General features: G+C 36.8%; 1 protein-coding gene across 1 annotated transcript in view; it reads right to left on the reverse strand.

The window, feature by feature from the left end:
- Nucleotides 1-267: 267 nt before the first annotated feature.
- LOC101328976 (solute carrier organic anion transporter family member 1B3) overlaps nt 268-15,691 on the reverse strand; it is a 53,305-nt gene continuing 37,881 nt past the window's right edge. Inside the window, exons 10-14 of the mRNA XM_004323432.3 lie at nt 14,053-14,218; nt 11,664-11,848; nt 6,359-6,423; nt 1,705-1,822; nt 268-631 (exon numbers count right to left, since the gene is read on the reverse strand). Coding sequence (XP_004323480.1) covers nt 436-631; nt 1,705-1,822; nt 6,359-6,423; nt 11,664-11,848; nt 14,053-14,218 — 730 coding nt within the window. The 3' untranslated portion in view covers nt 268-435. The remainder of the gene's footprint in view (nt 632-1,704; nt 1,823-6,358; nt 6,424-11,663; nt 11,849-14,052; nt 14,219-15,691) is intronic.

Raw genomic sequence — 15,691 nt, forward strand, 5'->3', positions numbered from 1 at the left:
TCCAAACTGGTTTTGGTTCTTGTTTTAAAAAGAAAGGTATTAAGCTTTTCTTCTTACTTAGACTATTAATTTCTCCCTTCCTTTTTCACCTCTACCTATCTTCTAGTCACCGGTTTTATTGCGTTACAATTACCTGAGCAAATACATTTTCTTCTATTACATATTAACCATACCTTTCACTTTAACTTTGTATGGATCATATATTCTAATCTTAACCACAAATGCATAGCCACACCTTAACAATGAGTACTCCCATTTTTTCCCATTTATAGTTTGTTTCATTGTCATAAATTCATAGGTGATTCATTGTTCCATCATTAGTATAGAATGTGAAAATTGTCAGTGAAGGGACCAGGAACTGCTCAGAAATAACATCCTACTCAATTAATACAATGTTAGTTGAAAACACAGCAGCAGAAGAATTTTTTTCTCCCCTTAAATATGTGTTTCACGGTCCACTGCGGCATCACTACTTAACGGTTCTAAGTTCGCTTCGTTCACGGATTTTCTTTCATTTTCTGATGTCTTGATATCTTTTCCTTGATATTTTTTCTTCATAACAGAAATTAATACAACATATAAAACAAGAGCTGGGAGTTTTAAGCCTGTAGTCAAGCCAAAGAAAGTATTTCTGTGAAAAGAGAAAAAAAGTCAGTTTTTACTTGGAAAACACTTTACAGTGTTGCTCTTCAGTATGCAGAAGGCCTTTAAAAAATGATGTTTGAAATCTTACATAAAAACATTGAAGTAGCAATTTCAGTGATTCTTTTGATTGGAGCATAAGAAGTTTGTGATTATTTTTAAAGGATGATTAACCCACAGAAACTAAGGATGGTTCACGATCTGCCCAAGTGCTTTCCGTAAAATAAGGTATATTTGGAATGTTTAACTTTCTCAGAGACAGATTAGTTCATGTGTAATGAGAACAGATTATAAAGGAAATGAACTGACTGTGAGATAATCAGATTGAATCCATTTATATTGAACCAGGAGCCAGTGTTTACCTTATAGGCTTGCTGTCTACGAAGCCCTGCCCTGTGGTCTACTGAAAATTTTTCACAAGGCCACATAAAATTACCTAGTACACATGGTCTAGTCCAAGGATTCTCGGCTTTGATTGAACATAAGAATCACCTAAGGAGATTTTAAAACTCCCATTCCCCAGGCCACACCCCCTGACCAATTAAATCAAAATTGAAATAAGTATTTCAAAATAGAAGTTAGCATTTTGGGGGAATTCCCTGGTGGTCCAGTGGTTAGGACTCCATGTTTTTACTGCTAAGGGTGCGGGTTCAATCCCTGGTTGGGGAACTAAGATCCTGCAAGCTGCATGGCACAGCCAAAAAAAAAAAAAAAAGGAAAAAAATAAATAGTTTTTAAAGCTCCTCAGGTGATTATAATGAGCAGGAAAGATTGATGACCACTGACCTGGTAGGTTGAGAAGCAGTCGCCTCATAACATTATTAACTAATAACATTATTAACTAAATGTTGAGAAGCTTTATGCAAAAGATACTTTGAACAATTATTAGGTTTAACTGAATGGAATTAATTCTATAACTTTGAGTTGTTTACAAAGTTTATTAAATGGTAGCTATAATTCCTAATATTATTATTACACTGAAAATATCTCATTCTTTAGTAATTAACATAGTCAAAGGAAAAAATCAATTAATGAAATATATATATATTTATGAGAACTTACCCATATAATGTGGAATTGTATATCCGACAAGACCCTTGCTTCCCATAGTTGTTGACAGACCACTTCATACAAGCTCTATCAATCAGAGCCCCAAAATATATAGGAGCTGGAATTCCTCCTGCAACGTAAGATGAGAAGATGTCAACCCAAGGAACATATTTCAAAGGAAAAAGTGATATTCCACACTGATATATTTGGATTATGTAGAAATTAAAAATTTTGAAAAAAAATATTTTGGAGCACTTGTCCATTGATTTGGCCTAACTCTACTCAAGAATCAAGATTATGAGGAATCTCCAAAGCTCAAATCACATACAATAGCATAGACATCTTTTATCTACCCTCACCATGCCAACACATATAGGGAAGAAGGAAAATTATATGCCTGTACATTGTTCTTCTTATAATGCCAATTAAGCCTGGTTGGTAAAAAGGAGAATGTTGTCAGTAAAACATAGAAGTTATATTGGTTCATATGTAATTTTTCTTAGGCAAGGAAGGACAGCTAGGATAGCAGGAGTAGAGTTATAACTTCACAGGGAAAGGGAAAATCTCTCAGCTCAATTGCTGCAAAGGCAAGAGATTTTTCAACTCTATTTTTAAGTAAATTAAAAGGTGGGGGCTTCCCTGGTGGCACAGTGGTTGAGAATCTGCCTGCTAATGCAGGGGACACGGGTTCGAGCCCTGGTCTGGGAGGATCCCACATGCTGCAGAGCAAGTAGGCCCGTAAGCCGCAACTACTGAGCCTGCGCGTCTGGAGCCTGTGCTCCACAACAAGAGAGGCCACGATAGTGAGAGGCCCATGCACCGAGATGAAGAGTGGCCCCCGCTTGCCACAACTAGAGAAAGCCCTCACACAGAAATGAAGACCCAACACAGCAAAAATTAATTAATTAATTAATAAACTCCTACCCCCAACATCTAAAAAAAAAAAATCTTAAAAAAAAAAAAACTGAATGCCAACACTAGGACTTCCTCCCCAGAGAAGCACAGGCCCAGCTTCACTGAGTGCTAGGCTCCTGGTAGGCTGTGCTTTTTTTTTTTGGCCTCAGGGCTCCACTCCCACCTTCTTGGAGTCATGAAGCATTTTCTCTCCATTGATTGTGTTCTTTCTTTTTTTTTTTTTTTTTGCGGTACACAGGCCTCTCACTGTTGTGGCCTCTCCCATTGCGGAGCACAGGCTCTGGACGTGCAGGCTCAGTGGCCATGGCTCACGGGCCCAGCCGCCCTGCGGCACACAGGATCCTCCTGGACCGGGGCACGAACCCATGTCCCCTGCATCGGCAGGCAGACTCTCAACCACTGCGCCACCAGGGAAGCCCGATTGTATTCATTTTTAATACCTCCTGAAGCAGCCTGGGCTGTCCAAGGGCCTGTGGTGCTGAATTTTGCTTCTGTTGATGTTCTGATCATAATGATGCCTAGGTCTCTTCAGTGGCCTGTACCTAACCCAGTTTTTATTTGTAGTTATGATTTTGCAGAATTTGAGGATTTTCAGGAACACACATGTTGTCTTAGAGCAGAAGTGCCCATCTGCTTTTACTGCTATTTTAATAAACTCTGACATTGACTCCTAATTCTAAGCATTAGTAACTTGACCAGATTTTACAGATATGCTAATTTTCAAATTTTATATTGTTACATAAAAATGGTAGTGATTCATAGTTTACAGTTTTGCCAATTTCATTTACTTTTAATCAGTCTCAATTTTCTGAGAGTGAGAAATCTTAGAATGTCAAGGAACTGCTGTCTGAGACGAATATATCTGAGGAAAACTGTTACTGAGAAACTGGATTAGGAATTCACAGGTTTCTACAAATCTAAGCCATTCCTTTGAAAAATGAAAACTATGTGCCAGCAATTTATTTTTCTTATATAAAAATAGCACTGGTTTGATCAAACTTAATGAATTAAATGTTTCAGGTAACTTAGTCTTATATTATTGAAAATTTAAAACTTCAGATAACTTGTTTTCCAAATACCTGTTTCAGTTTAATATACCTTCCACAATTTACATTGTATTCAGACAGTTGTTTGTGACTGGACATTTGGTCCTCAGTATGTATTTCTCCCCTAGAAGAGTTAGATTCCATTGGGCCATATACTGGACGTATCAAAATAGGATGCTCAAAATCAGAATAGCAAAATTCCTTTTTTTCTATTTTACGTCTCTAGAGGAACTTCTATTCTCAATCTCATTTCAGCATATCAGAAGGAATACTAGCTCCCCCAATTCTCTTTCTATCTGCTAACTTCTATAGCTTAGATTCTAGGAGTGAGGCATCTCCATTGGATCTAGAGGAACTGCCAGGATTGGACAGAGAGCTACAAAAGACAAGGTAGAAACTTTAATGCACATAGCTAACTGAAAGAAGGCAGTCTGAAAAACTACTTACGGTATGATTCCAACTATATGATCCTCTTCCATAAAGTTTGCACTATTCCTGCCAGCTGGAAATAACTATCCTCTTTAGAACTCTTAGCACTTTGTAGCTCACTCACAGCCCTTATCCTACAGTACCTCCATCTTCTCCTTCTCTCCCATACCTTTTATATTTTCTCCTTTTACCTTTGAGGATCTGTGATTTTCTCCCAAATATACTTGTTGGACACCTGCTCCATTGTAACTTGGCCATAGTTATGCTTCTTTCTTTTGCTTGCAAGAGTCCCAAGGATTGACGCCCTCCCATTTCCTTTTCTTTCAGCCATCGGTGGTTGCCTCCCGGCCATGATCAGTTGCCTACCCCAATTCCTAGAGTAATCATGTCCTTTTCCTACTTCCCAGGAATAAGCATATAATGTTAACAGGTCTTAAAAAGCAGTAGCACAGGGGTTAGGTTAGAAGTTGTTAAGCTACTAACAGGAAACTGTATGGTATAAATGGCAAATGGCAACAAAGGGAAAAGGATAATTTTCTAAATCTTGTACTAATCACCTCATCTGAATATTTAGAAATAGGCCTTTAGCCTCTAGATTCTATAGTATTACTATTTGACAGCAACAACAAAACACAACTTCCTGAGCTTTCTTTCATTCAGAGCACTCCCCATTCTAAGATGCTCAGTTCTAGAATTTTAGTTCCCATGAAACCAAGCAGAACCCTGTGGGCCCCTGCAAGTACAAAGGTCCCTCCATGTCCCCTGCCTCTTGTTTGTAGAAAAGATGAAGTCTCCCAGGCCTTCCTGAGTCACAAAAGAGCAAGCTCAGGCAGTTAATGATTAGGACAGCAGAGTCACAGAATCTTTCCAGTGTCTGATGTACATCCCTGAGTTGTGTTGCAGATACCATAACTGCCACCAAAGAGAAAAAGCTAACCGCCTAATGACCAGCCTGTAGCCATGCCATAAGCTGCTCCATCTATGGCTAGCACAATTCCAAGAACTGGCTTCAGATAATGGGATTAACATTATTGCTCATGATAATCTATATTTTGTGGGCATCAAAATAATTGTAGTTTACTCTGCCTGTATATGTAGGTGGGCATCTAAAATTATCAGCAAAAAGATACTATAGATCCATGTCGACATCTTCCACTTTAAGAATACAATGCCCTATGTCGGCATGAAATTATAGAAGATGGACTTTCATCCCTAATCCCATAGAATGGAATGATGTCTGACAAGCAGCTCTTTTGCTCCTTTTCTGTTTGTCTATTTCTGTTCCCCTTAAACCTTAATTATAAAAATCAGATCACTAGGTAACATTTAACCTAACTCCTGACTTGTGCTCTACTTAATGCACACCATGCGTTGCCTAACCTGTTGATTCTTTTCCTAGATTAAAAGAAGTAGGAATGAAGAATTAAGTAATTAAAAATGATTGACTCTCTATCCCCAGTGCCCCCTTAGCAAACTTGCAAGCAGACCACATGGGCAAGATAGCATCCAAAGGAAGATCAGGAGTAGTCAGCAAGTCTGCATGAAGTGAAAAAATGATGAGGAATCTGACCTCCTACCTTAATAATTAACTGAGATTATTTCCCCTTTTTCCCTTTAAAAACTATCATGGCTGAGCAGAATCTTCAGAGATGGTTTTGGGATGAGTCTGCCTTCTCCCTAGATTGCTGGCTTTTCTGATTAAAGCAACTTTCCTTTCTACCAACACTTGCCTCTCAAATATTGGCTTTTGAACAGGGAACAGCCAGACCTGAGTTCAGTAACACCCATTCCCTTCTGCATTTTAAATTTCTATTAAAGGTTATCTGCCCCAGCCTTAGAGAACTAGTCTGAGGGACTGTGAAAGTCCTCATCTGTTGTTTTGCACAATCTCCCAGGTCTCCTGAGCTGTTTTGGGCATTACGCCCCTCAGCATAGAAGGAAGGTCCTGCACTCTGCATATGGGAAGAAATATTCCTAAGTCTTAAATTAAATTCTTGGAGACCACTGATCTTTGTTTTAGAAAGGATATAATACAACTATGATGATGCCTTTTTCTTACAGATTGATTCTAAATAGAACTGACAATGAAATTCTCTTTTAGGTCATTTAGTTCTCCTTTATCTCATTATTTTTCATTTACCACAAACATTAAAATGATATTTTACTTATACCTTTTTAAAGAAACTTTCTGATAATTGGAAATCAGTTACATTCAGTCTTTGAGCTTTGACATGAAAATTTATACCTGGAATTTATCATCTACATATTTATCATACCTAGTGTTCGAATAGTTAGTGAATGGAAACCCATGGCAAGTGATTTCAGTTCAGGTTCAACATTTCTGAAATAAGATAAAGGCAAAGCAACATTAAGCATCTCTAAAATACCAGATTGAGCTAAATATTAAAGCATTTCTCAGTGTTGTTCTTCATGATCTAATGAAAATCCTCAAGTGAAGAGCAGATATTATTTAAAGTTATATTTTCAGTTGTTTTAGAAAGCAAACATCTGAATGATATTAACAGTTCTTATTTCTTTACTTATTCAATGTGTTACAATTTCAAGACAGTTTTACAAACATTTCCACATTTGATCCTTAGAAAATCCTGAGATAGTGGTTGGAATAGACTTTATGATATCTATGAAGACAGTGATTTCATGTGATCTATTCAGTTGACACCTGCCATATGAGAGAGCAAATACTTTTATGTAGGTCTTGGTCTGAGCAGAACTCTTTTTACTACTTCATTTCTATCATTGCTCTTAACAGAAAAGTTGACTAATATGATTCATAAACTACATAATATAACCAGGAAGGTCTAAAAAGATATCTGTATTCTACTGTCTAGTGTATTTAAATGTCATTTTAAAGGTAGCAAATACACTTGTATCCTCTCGCAATTTAACTCACTTTTGCATTTAGAAAGTTATTTCCACAATTCCATATTTCTATGTTCAATGAGCTGATGATATAACCAACTCTGTAATAACCTAATACATATCAAGCAAAATAAATTATCTGACTATAGTGGCAAGATGGGGGAGGGTGACTGAGGCTCAGAAGTTCTGTTTTTACCGAAATATTGAATTAACTGATACAAAGGTTTATTTTTTTTCTTGAATGACTGTATGTGTTCAGAGATAAGTAAATTTAGTCATTCAACAAACATTTGCCATGTGCCTCCTAGGAGACTCTATGCTAGTCTTTGTTATTGATATAAAGAGATAAATCATGTTTATAGTAACTAAATGCCTTAGATAAGTCATTCAACCTCTCTTAGCCTCAGTTTCCTTCTCTGCTAAGTAGTCTTATCTTGTGTGTTGTGAGGATACAATGTAATAAGCTAGCCCTCTAAACCTCAATTTTCTTTACACAAAATTGCCCTTTAAGCCTTGTAGGAGAGCTACCCTTGAGTGAGATTCTCAAAAGTATTCAAGAAAGCTTATAAAAGTAAACAGGATAAAAAATTAAACATAGCATAATAAAAATTAAACACAGCAGAGTTATGTATTAAGAAAGAAAATGAATGGAAAGGGTTTTTCCTCTGCTTTTGCAAAAGGCAGGGACACTTCCACTAGCCGAGCTGAGGACACAAAACACTATGCTTGAGGGCAGTGAAGCCATGCCAGTAAGTAGATGAGGTCATGTTATTCAAAGAGGTGAGTTCTTCCCTGAGGAAATTGTCATGAGGGAATCAGCTAACTAGTCCAGTTAGCTGTCTCTCTCAAATAATCAGATTTCTTAAAAGGGCTTTTGGGAAGAGAGAGAATGCAGTTTGTTCCTGGTTGAATTTTCTGTGACAAGTGCCTGAAGTGTCACTTTTCATTGCAGTTGATTTTTTAAAGGGTGTATTTGGCTTACAAGCTGGATGCAATAGAGGCAAAATTGAGATGTTTGCTATCAACTTGTATTTTTACCCAGGGAGAGGGCTAGTGTGTAGGAGAATTGAGCGGACTTGGGGATAGTGATAATATCTTCCTGAAAGGGAACTTGAAATCTTAGACAACTCAGTGGAAATGATACTTATGTGATATAATGACACACAACACACATACACACATATAGAGTGACAATCACACACACTCCTACATTCACATGGATGCACACTTACAGACCCTCATGCTCATACTTACATGCACACTCTCAACACACACACACACACACACACACACACACACACACACACACACATTTTTATCATGTAAAGTATTGGTCACTGCAGCATGAGTCCTACCTCAATCTGACAGTGATCAGCTCTGTATTTTGATCAACATTTCTCAGGATGGATTCTCCACAAAAAGCACCTCCTATCATAGCCTTCTGTTTCCTCTGATTCTGTTCTTGCCTCCCAAAGACATATTTTCCACCCAACAGGCAGTGATCTTCTAACTGGATAAGATAGTTGTATAATTCTACTGCTCAGATCTCTCTGGGGCTTCTTAATACAATGAGAGTAAACTCCAAAGTCTTTACTGTGATCCATAGGGTCTGTGCTCTCTGCACCATGCCTGCTCTCTCATTGTATTTCTTACCTCTTTCTTCTTCGTACAGTCCTCCTGGTCTTGTACATGTCAAGTATGTTCCACCTCAGGACTTTTACCTCCACTGCTACCTTCCCTGGATTGCTCTTCACCTGTTCATATCTGCATGATTTGTACCCTCAATCTTTATTCAGGTCTCATCAAATGACTTTCAATGGAAGGTATCTGAATTAGTACTGCTTCTCCACCCCCTCTTCTTTCTTTGCTTTTCTTTTTTCCTTTCTTTTTTCCTCATCAGGTTATTCTCATCTATGGTCTCCCCTTTCCCACACTGGGGGAACATCAAGTCAGGCTGTGGTGACAGTGGAATGGGGATCCTAAAGCAGACCCTGCCATTGCGATTTACAGAGACAGAGGGTAATTAAAACCCTAGTTAGTGAAGATGCAGTGCGCCTCCTTCCTCACCAGAATTTAGTGATGGAGGGCTCTGCCAAGGGCCTGAGCAATGTACTGTAGACTTGGCTGTTAGGCTTCTTAATGTTTAATTTTTTTGGATGCATGGTGATTAGCTAATTGCATTTTACTGGAGATGCAGGCCGTTGACCTAGTGAGGCTGGAGGTTCAGATGCTCATGGAATGTCGTGGTCTAGTTTGGTGATCCATCTCTTTCAATGGCTCAGACAGGTGATTGAATAAAATCCCCAGAAATGCACTTGGTAGACTAACCACACTTTGTAGAAGTGAAGTAGGTTGTTTATCATGCACATCCAGATCATAGCTTTAGCCTCAATTATTCTATAATATGTGGATTTCTTCAAAACTTAACTATTCTTGCAGAGAGGGTGGCTTTTACTAAGAGGAAAGGGGCTCTTATGATGAGTCATCTTCTATAACTCCTGTCCAATTTTTAAAGATTCACAGAGTTGGTTGAGCTTTCAAATTCTTGGGAGGGAACAGTCTGAAACTACCATTTCTTTAAAACAGTGTTGTAAAAAAATGCTTTTGAAATTATTTCGAAAAAAGTTTTTGAAATTAATTATTCTTGCAGAAAAGTTGCAAGAATAGTACAAGAATTCCTTCCTTATTCCTGTCATCTGTATTTCCAAGCATTAAAATTTTATTACCTTTCCTATATTTTTACTCTGATTTTTTCTTCCTAATGCTTAACACTTCTTTTTTTTGTGTATTTACATGCTTATTTATTTATTGTTTCTTCTCCTACACCCATCCACTCTCCCATCCCTCACCCCAATGAAAGCTAGTGAAAGGAGAGCCCTTATCACTTTTGTTCACAGTTCCATCCGTGGCCCCTAGAACCGTGCCTAACATATATACTGAATGTGTAAATATCAACACTCCTGCTTAGTCTAGTTTTAATAATAGCCTTATGATGTAAGCATTGGGGAATCATTAATAGACTGAAGTTTATATTTTTATTCCACAGTCTGCCTCACAAAAGTTCTCTTTCAATAAAATCGAAGAGAAATCAATAATGTTGATGTGAGAAATCAATAAATGTTGATGTGAGAAATCAATAAATGTTTTTGATAAATGGTAATGTTGATCTTATCACTTTCTTATTAAGATAAAATTATCATCAATGTTGTAACAGTTTTCTCTAAAATTCTCGTTCTCCTCATGAAAAATTTTAAATTAAGAAGCCAAGACTTGTTGAGATGCAAGCTAATTTGGAGTTTTGAGACAACTTCCTGTAATTTAATGAATCTGTAATTTGGCAAATATGGAAAGCTTCTCCTTTTGAGTAGACAGTATTTTATGGTAAGGTAGAGCTTTATCTGTGGAATAAATTAGTATAAATAATTTGACAAGATTTAAGGGTCATTGTGGAATTTAAACAACTGTAGTCTCAGTTTATAGCTTTATACTCATTTTAAAAAACATTAATATATTTGTTTTCTTTCCCTTCTAAGTCATGCTGTTGGCTGACCGTGAACCTGTTGCTAACTACTTATGTCTTAAAAGTATAACTAGAGGTTAACCCAGATCACCATATTTACACATATATATTTTAATACCTACATGCAAGTCTTTACATGCTTTCACTTTTAGGTGATTGAATGATTAACTTCACCAACAGGCCTTGTATTACCTACTCCCTTCCTAACCCTGCAGTCTTACCTTGTGCCATCTGTCTCACTCAGTATGTTCCAACCAACTGGCTTCTGTTCACTCCTCAAACACATCAGTTCTTTCCTGCCTTGAAGCATTGGCATATAGCCCCTCTCCCTGTAAAGTTCTTCACTTGCTAACTTTAACATACCCTCTAGACCTTTAGATTGTGTCACGGTTTTTGAGAAGTATTTTCTGAGTCCTCTTCCTCACAGCTCCTCACCTCAATCCTAAATTTGTTTTTCCTTTTTATTCCCTTTAATAGCACTCTTTTTTTCTTAGTAGTACTAACGACAGTTTGTAATTATGTGTTTATTTTTAAGCTTATTTGCCTTACATAAGTCTTTCCTGTTATACTCTAAACTGTATGAGAACAGGTACTTTATCTGTTTTATTCACCATGGAGTATTCTTCACCAAGTGTGGTCTAAATATTTGTCTAATCAGTGGAGAAAAGAATGAATATTGCTCATGTATTTTTCTTTTCTCTACGAGGGTATCTGAGAGACTAGGTCAAAAGCCATTCTTTTAACTAGGATTAAAAACTTTGGAATATCATAGACTGTTTATATTATGTGATCTGGTTCCCCAATTTTTTTTTTCAATGGAATCAATAGGTGATTCACTCTGACAGGCCCAACAGGGTATAAGGCATCTCAAAATGAGAAGTTCTTTTAGAATCACAACGGGGATTCTTTCACATTGAGGCAGTTGTCGATCAGTCTCTGTCTTAAAATTCTCATTAAGAGGAGAAAGTACGGAATCTAGATTTTGTAGTGGCAAAGGTCAAGGCAAAATTATTATTAATCATGGCAGTGAAATATCACAGTAATCCTAAGAAAATGCACTCTTAGAAAATTTAAATGTAACAAAATATGAATTGGGGTTCCAAATATATTATGGAAAAATATGCACATTATTAGGTGTGTTTATAGTCTATGTAAAAATGCTTTTAAAAAGTAATACTCACTTAAAAACCAGCATGATATTTGAGGTGCTTCCCAATGCAGAAGAAAAAAAGATAAATATTTGCACTACTATATAAACATAAAATTTTCTTGTACATTGATCATTTTTGGGGCATTCACCCAACTTCATTGAGTTATTTCTGCTCTGGAAACCATTTACTTCCACACAACTACAGTTATGAAACATCTGAAAAATAGTTTTTGAAATATGACAGAATATATTTACAAAATATGACTGGGCTATAAATATATTCTATTATATTTAAAGACATCTCACTCATCTAAGCTAAAATATTTACAGTTTTTAAAGAAAACATTCTAACAATACAGTTGTTTAAGAATTGAAAGGCAAAATAGTTTCCTGGATTCCTTTATAGACAAGAAAATGTAATTTACTATTAACTTTTCATACATCCCTAAATTAAAAATTAGGAAAGAATAGAAAAAAAGTAATGTCTGAAACTCTGTAAATTATTTTCTCATCAATATAAAGTGTTTAAATATTTCTCTACCACTCACTTTTATTTTCTATAGCACACCTACTTACTCTCTTTAACAATCTCTACAGAGTGTTAGTGACACTCCCTGAGTAGGATTGCCTAGGGAATCCAGAAAATATAGTAGTTTTGGAGGGGTCAAACCTGGGTCGAGAACCACCCATTCGAATGGGGCAAAGTCCAGGGCAGAAGGGACCAGGCATGGATGCTAGAATTCCACTTTGGCCAGCAAATACAACATCTGATTGCATAATGACAGATTATAGGATAGATGATGCCATTACCAGAGAGGTTCAACACAACAGAATACCCTAAAGGTTAGAACACAGCTGGAGAAAATTTAGGAACAAATGATTTTAGAAATTTAATTTGGCAGGCAGTTTATGTAGCTAGATGGCTTTAATAAGTTCTGTTCTGAGTCTAGGCTAAACTAAGGTTTAAGGGAAATTTGAACCCATTAATGCTAAAGACCAATTACTGAAGGAGGAACTGGGGAAGAATTTGAATTCATACTTATCTGATGACCAAGCTTTACTTTTTTTTTTTTACTAAGAATTGTATGGAGAAATTCTTTATGTAGCAAGCCTATCAGCCAATAAAACAAAACTTAAGTACAAAGGGCATTATTTTGAGTGATTAAGAAGGGATGACTTATTACTAAGAATTTGGTAAAAGAACTCCGCAGTGGTCCCTAAATGGTAAAGTATTAAGAAGATGATGTCTCCATAGTAGATAGAGCTCTCTTTAGGATTCTAACATCATGTCTCTTCCAGCCCTTCACGCATGGACAAGGTGGGACCATAGATTAAACGGGGCACTCTCAATGAAAGGCACTATAGCCATGCATACGAGATATGGGTTTTTAAGTATAGTCTTTGGGCCATTTTTGTGCACATTTATGACTCAGCTTCAAAGAATCTAGGTTCTTCAAAAGGTTCTCCGTGACCTTCATTAATTCAGTTAGTAGGACTATGGGCAAGAAAATGATGGTAAAGTTTGAAAATTAAAGACAGGAGGATGTGGTAGAGAGCAATGATCATAGCTGATAATATTGCTAATATTGGTGATAGGAAAAGGGCCCAGGAAATGGGTCCCCAACTTTGTGAGTTATTCAGTGGATTGGAAGTAGAATAGAGAACACCATATCTGATGCCCAGCTATTGGAAGTTACTTGGGGGATTGGGGAGAACTCATAATTTGCATGGAAGGGGATATTTTGAGTGAAGAAGACAGTGGCACTTCTATGGGAGATGTTAGCAATAGGTAAGCAGAATATTAAGTTATCCTGCGTAGGAAAAATGCCAACCTTGAAAAAAATCAACATTGGAAGCCAAAAATTGGACAGTCAAGTGAGCATGAAGCCTTGATTAATTTCTTGGAAAGTCAAAAGGGTATTGAGCCTCAAGATAAACTCTGCAGAATCTATATGCAAGGTTGCATATAGATGGTTGTCCTGAAAAGGCACCTAGATTGACAAGGGGTTGGCTCAGGATTTTCCCCTAGCATCTGAAGGGTAAAGTACTTCCAACCTAATGGAAATCATATCCTTTAGTCAAATGAGGTGCTTCCTAGAAATCATAAATGTTTTTAAATTTCAAAAGGTCATAGTCTTATAAACGCAAGAAGAAAAGGTGGGAGTAATCTCATGAGAATTCAAGCAACAGAAAAATGTAGCTAGATGTGTAGCTGTTTGTGTCTCAAGCAGGATTTTATGTGAGGCTTTGTTTACACATCACAGCCATCACAATGACAGGCAATAATGGGAATCTTTTTCTATCTTTTTACTGGTGACCTTAGTTGTAGAAACATTTGGTAAGTAATTATCAAAGTTTAAGTAAGTTAAATCAAATCTGCAGTTTTGATTAAGGAGAAGAAAGTAAAAAATAATACTCACAACAGACTTTTTACTGCCACTTGAAGATTTGCATCCTGCTAAACAAGGTGATATGTAAGTTATTCCATTGTCTCCACAGAGTGGTTCCCATTGACTTTGATCACAATTGCAGTCAGAGTTGCAATAAGAAAGTGGTACATTTATATGAGATGCCACTGGATTATTTCTGGAAATATATGATAGACATATATCAGAAAGAGAGAAAAGAAGAAGAAAGAAGAAGAAGAGGAAGGAGAAGAGGAAGGAGAAGAGGAAGGAGAAGGAGAAGGAGAAGAAGGAGAAGGAGAAGGAGAAGAAGAAGAAGGAGAAGAAGAAGCAGGAGGAGGAGGGGAGAGGGAGGAAGGAGGAGGACAAAAAGAGAAGGGGAGGGAAAGGAAAAGAAGGAGGAGAGATGAAAAGGAGATGAGAAATAAGGGAAAGGGTTGTCTTTAAATTAAATAGAGATATTTTGCTTGTCCAAAATGGCAAAGTTTATTTTTAGTGCTTATTAACTTTTTCACCCTTTATCTTTACCCAGACATGATTTATGATGTAGAGAAAATAAAACATAAAAAAGAAACCAAAGAGGATAGGTAAGACGTAGACAAGAGGTCTTTGTGATTCTGTCAAAAAATTCCTTAAAAATCACTTCAGTTTTCTAAGAATTGGTTTCTATTCAGTAGGGTAATGGCATTAGACTAAGGTTCTTCCCAGCTCACTGTAAAGTCTCATGAATCTGTGAATGTTAATTAACTAGTTTGAATTTTTAAATCTATATTTTAACTACACAAGGAAAGGATTCAACGTGGTAAAAGCAGAATCCTTAAGGATCAATTTTTAAAAATCAAGAATAATAGAATCAGGCTTCCCTGGTGGCGCAGTGGTTGAGAGTCCGCCTGCCGATGCAGGGGACACGGGTTCGTGCCCCGGTCTGGGAAGATCCCACATGCCGCGGAGCGGCTGGGCCCGTGAGCCATGGCCGTTGAGCGTGCGCGTCCGGAGCCTGTGCTCCGCAACGGGAGAGGCCACAGTAGTGAGAGGCCCGCGTACCGCAAAAAAAAAAAAAAAAAAAAAAAAAGAATAATAGAATCAGTTGAGGAAGAGGAAGACTAGAAAAACTTCATATGCTTTTTTAAGGAAACCATAACAAAGTTTATAATGATTTACTGTGAAACATCGTTGTATTTATAAAATATAATCTTATAATATGGCTAAAATTATTAAATGGATTATTCATATAATTAATTTTCTGCTTATAGATTTTTAAAATTATTCTTTTTTTTTTTGGTAAAAATCTTGATAAATTATCTTTGAATGAGAAAGTAATTTTCATGAAGAAAGAAGAAGGTAGATTCAGAAATTCTGTAATCAATGATTTTACTGAAAGCATCTAATACCTAATCCTGCTTGGGGACACACGATGGACAGGGAGTGATTTATCATAATGATTAATGACTCAGTCCGGACATTGCAATCAGACAGTCCTGTGTTCACATTAGGTCTGCCACTTCACAGCAATGTGACTACTCTTTCTAAAATTAGATTTGCCATTTGTAAGTCATAAATCCTCATAGAATTTTTTTTGGAAAAAAGTTAATTTAGCTGTTCTCAAACTTTCTGTTTCCAGCAGCCTGTCAATTCTTGAAAAGTACTGAGGACC

Source organism: Tursiops truncatus, chromosome 11 (genome assembly GCF_011762595.2).
Source record: "Tursiops truncatus isolate mTurTru1 chromosome 11, mTurTru1.mat.Y, whole genome shotgun sequence".
Taxonomy (NCBI): Eukaryota; Metazoa; Chordata; class Mammalia; order Artiodactyla; family Delphinidae; genus Tursiops; species Tursiops truncatus.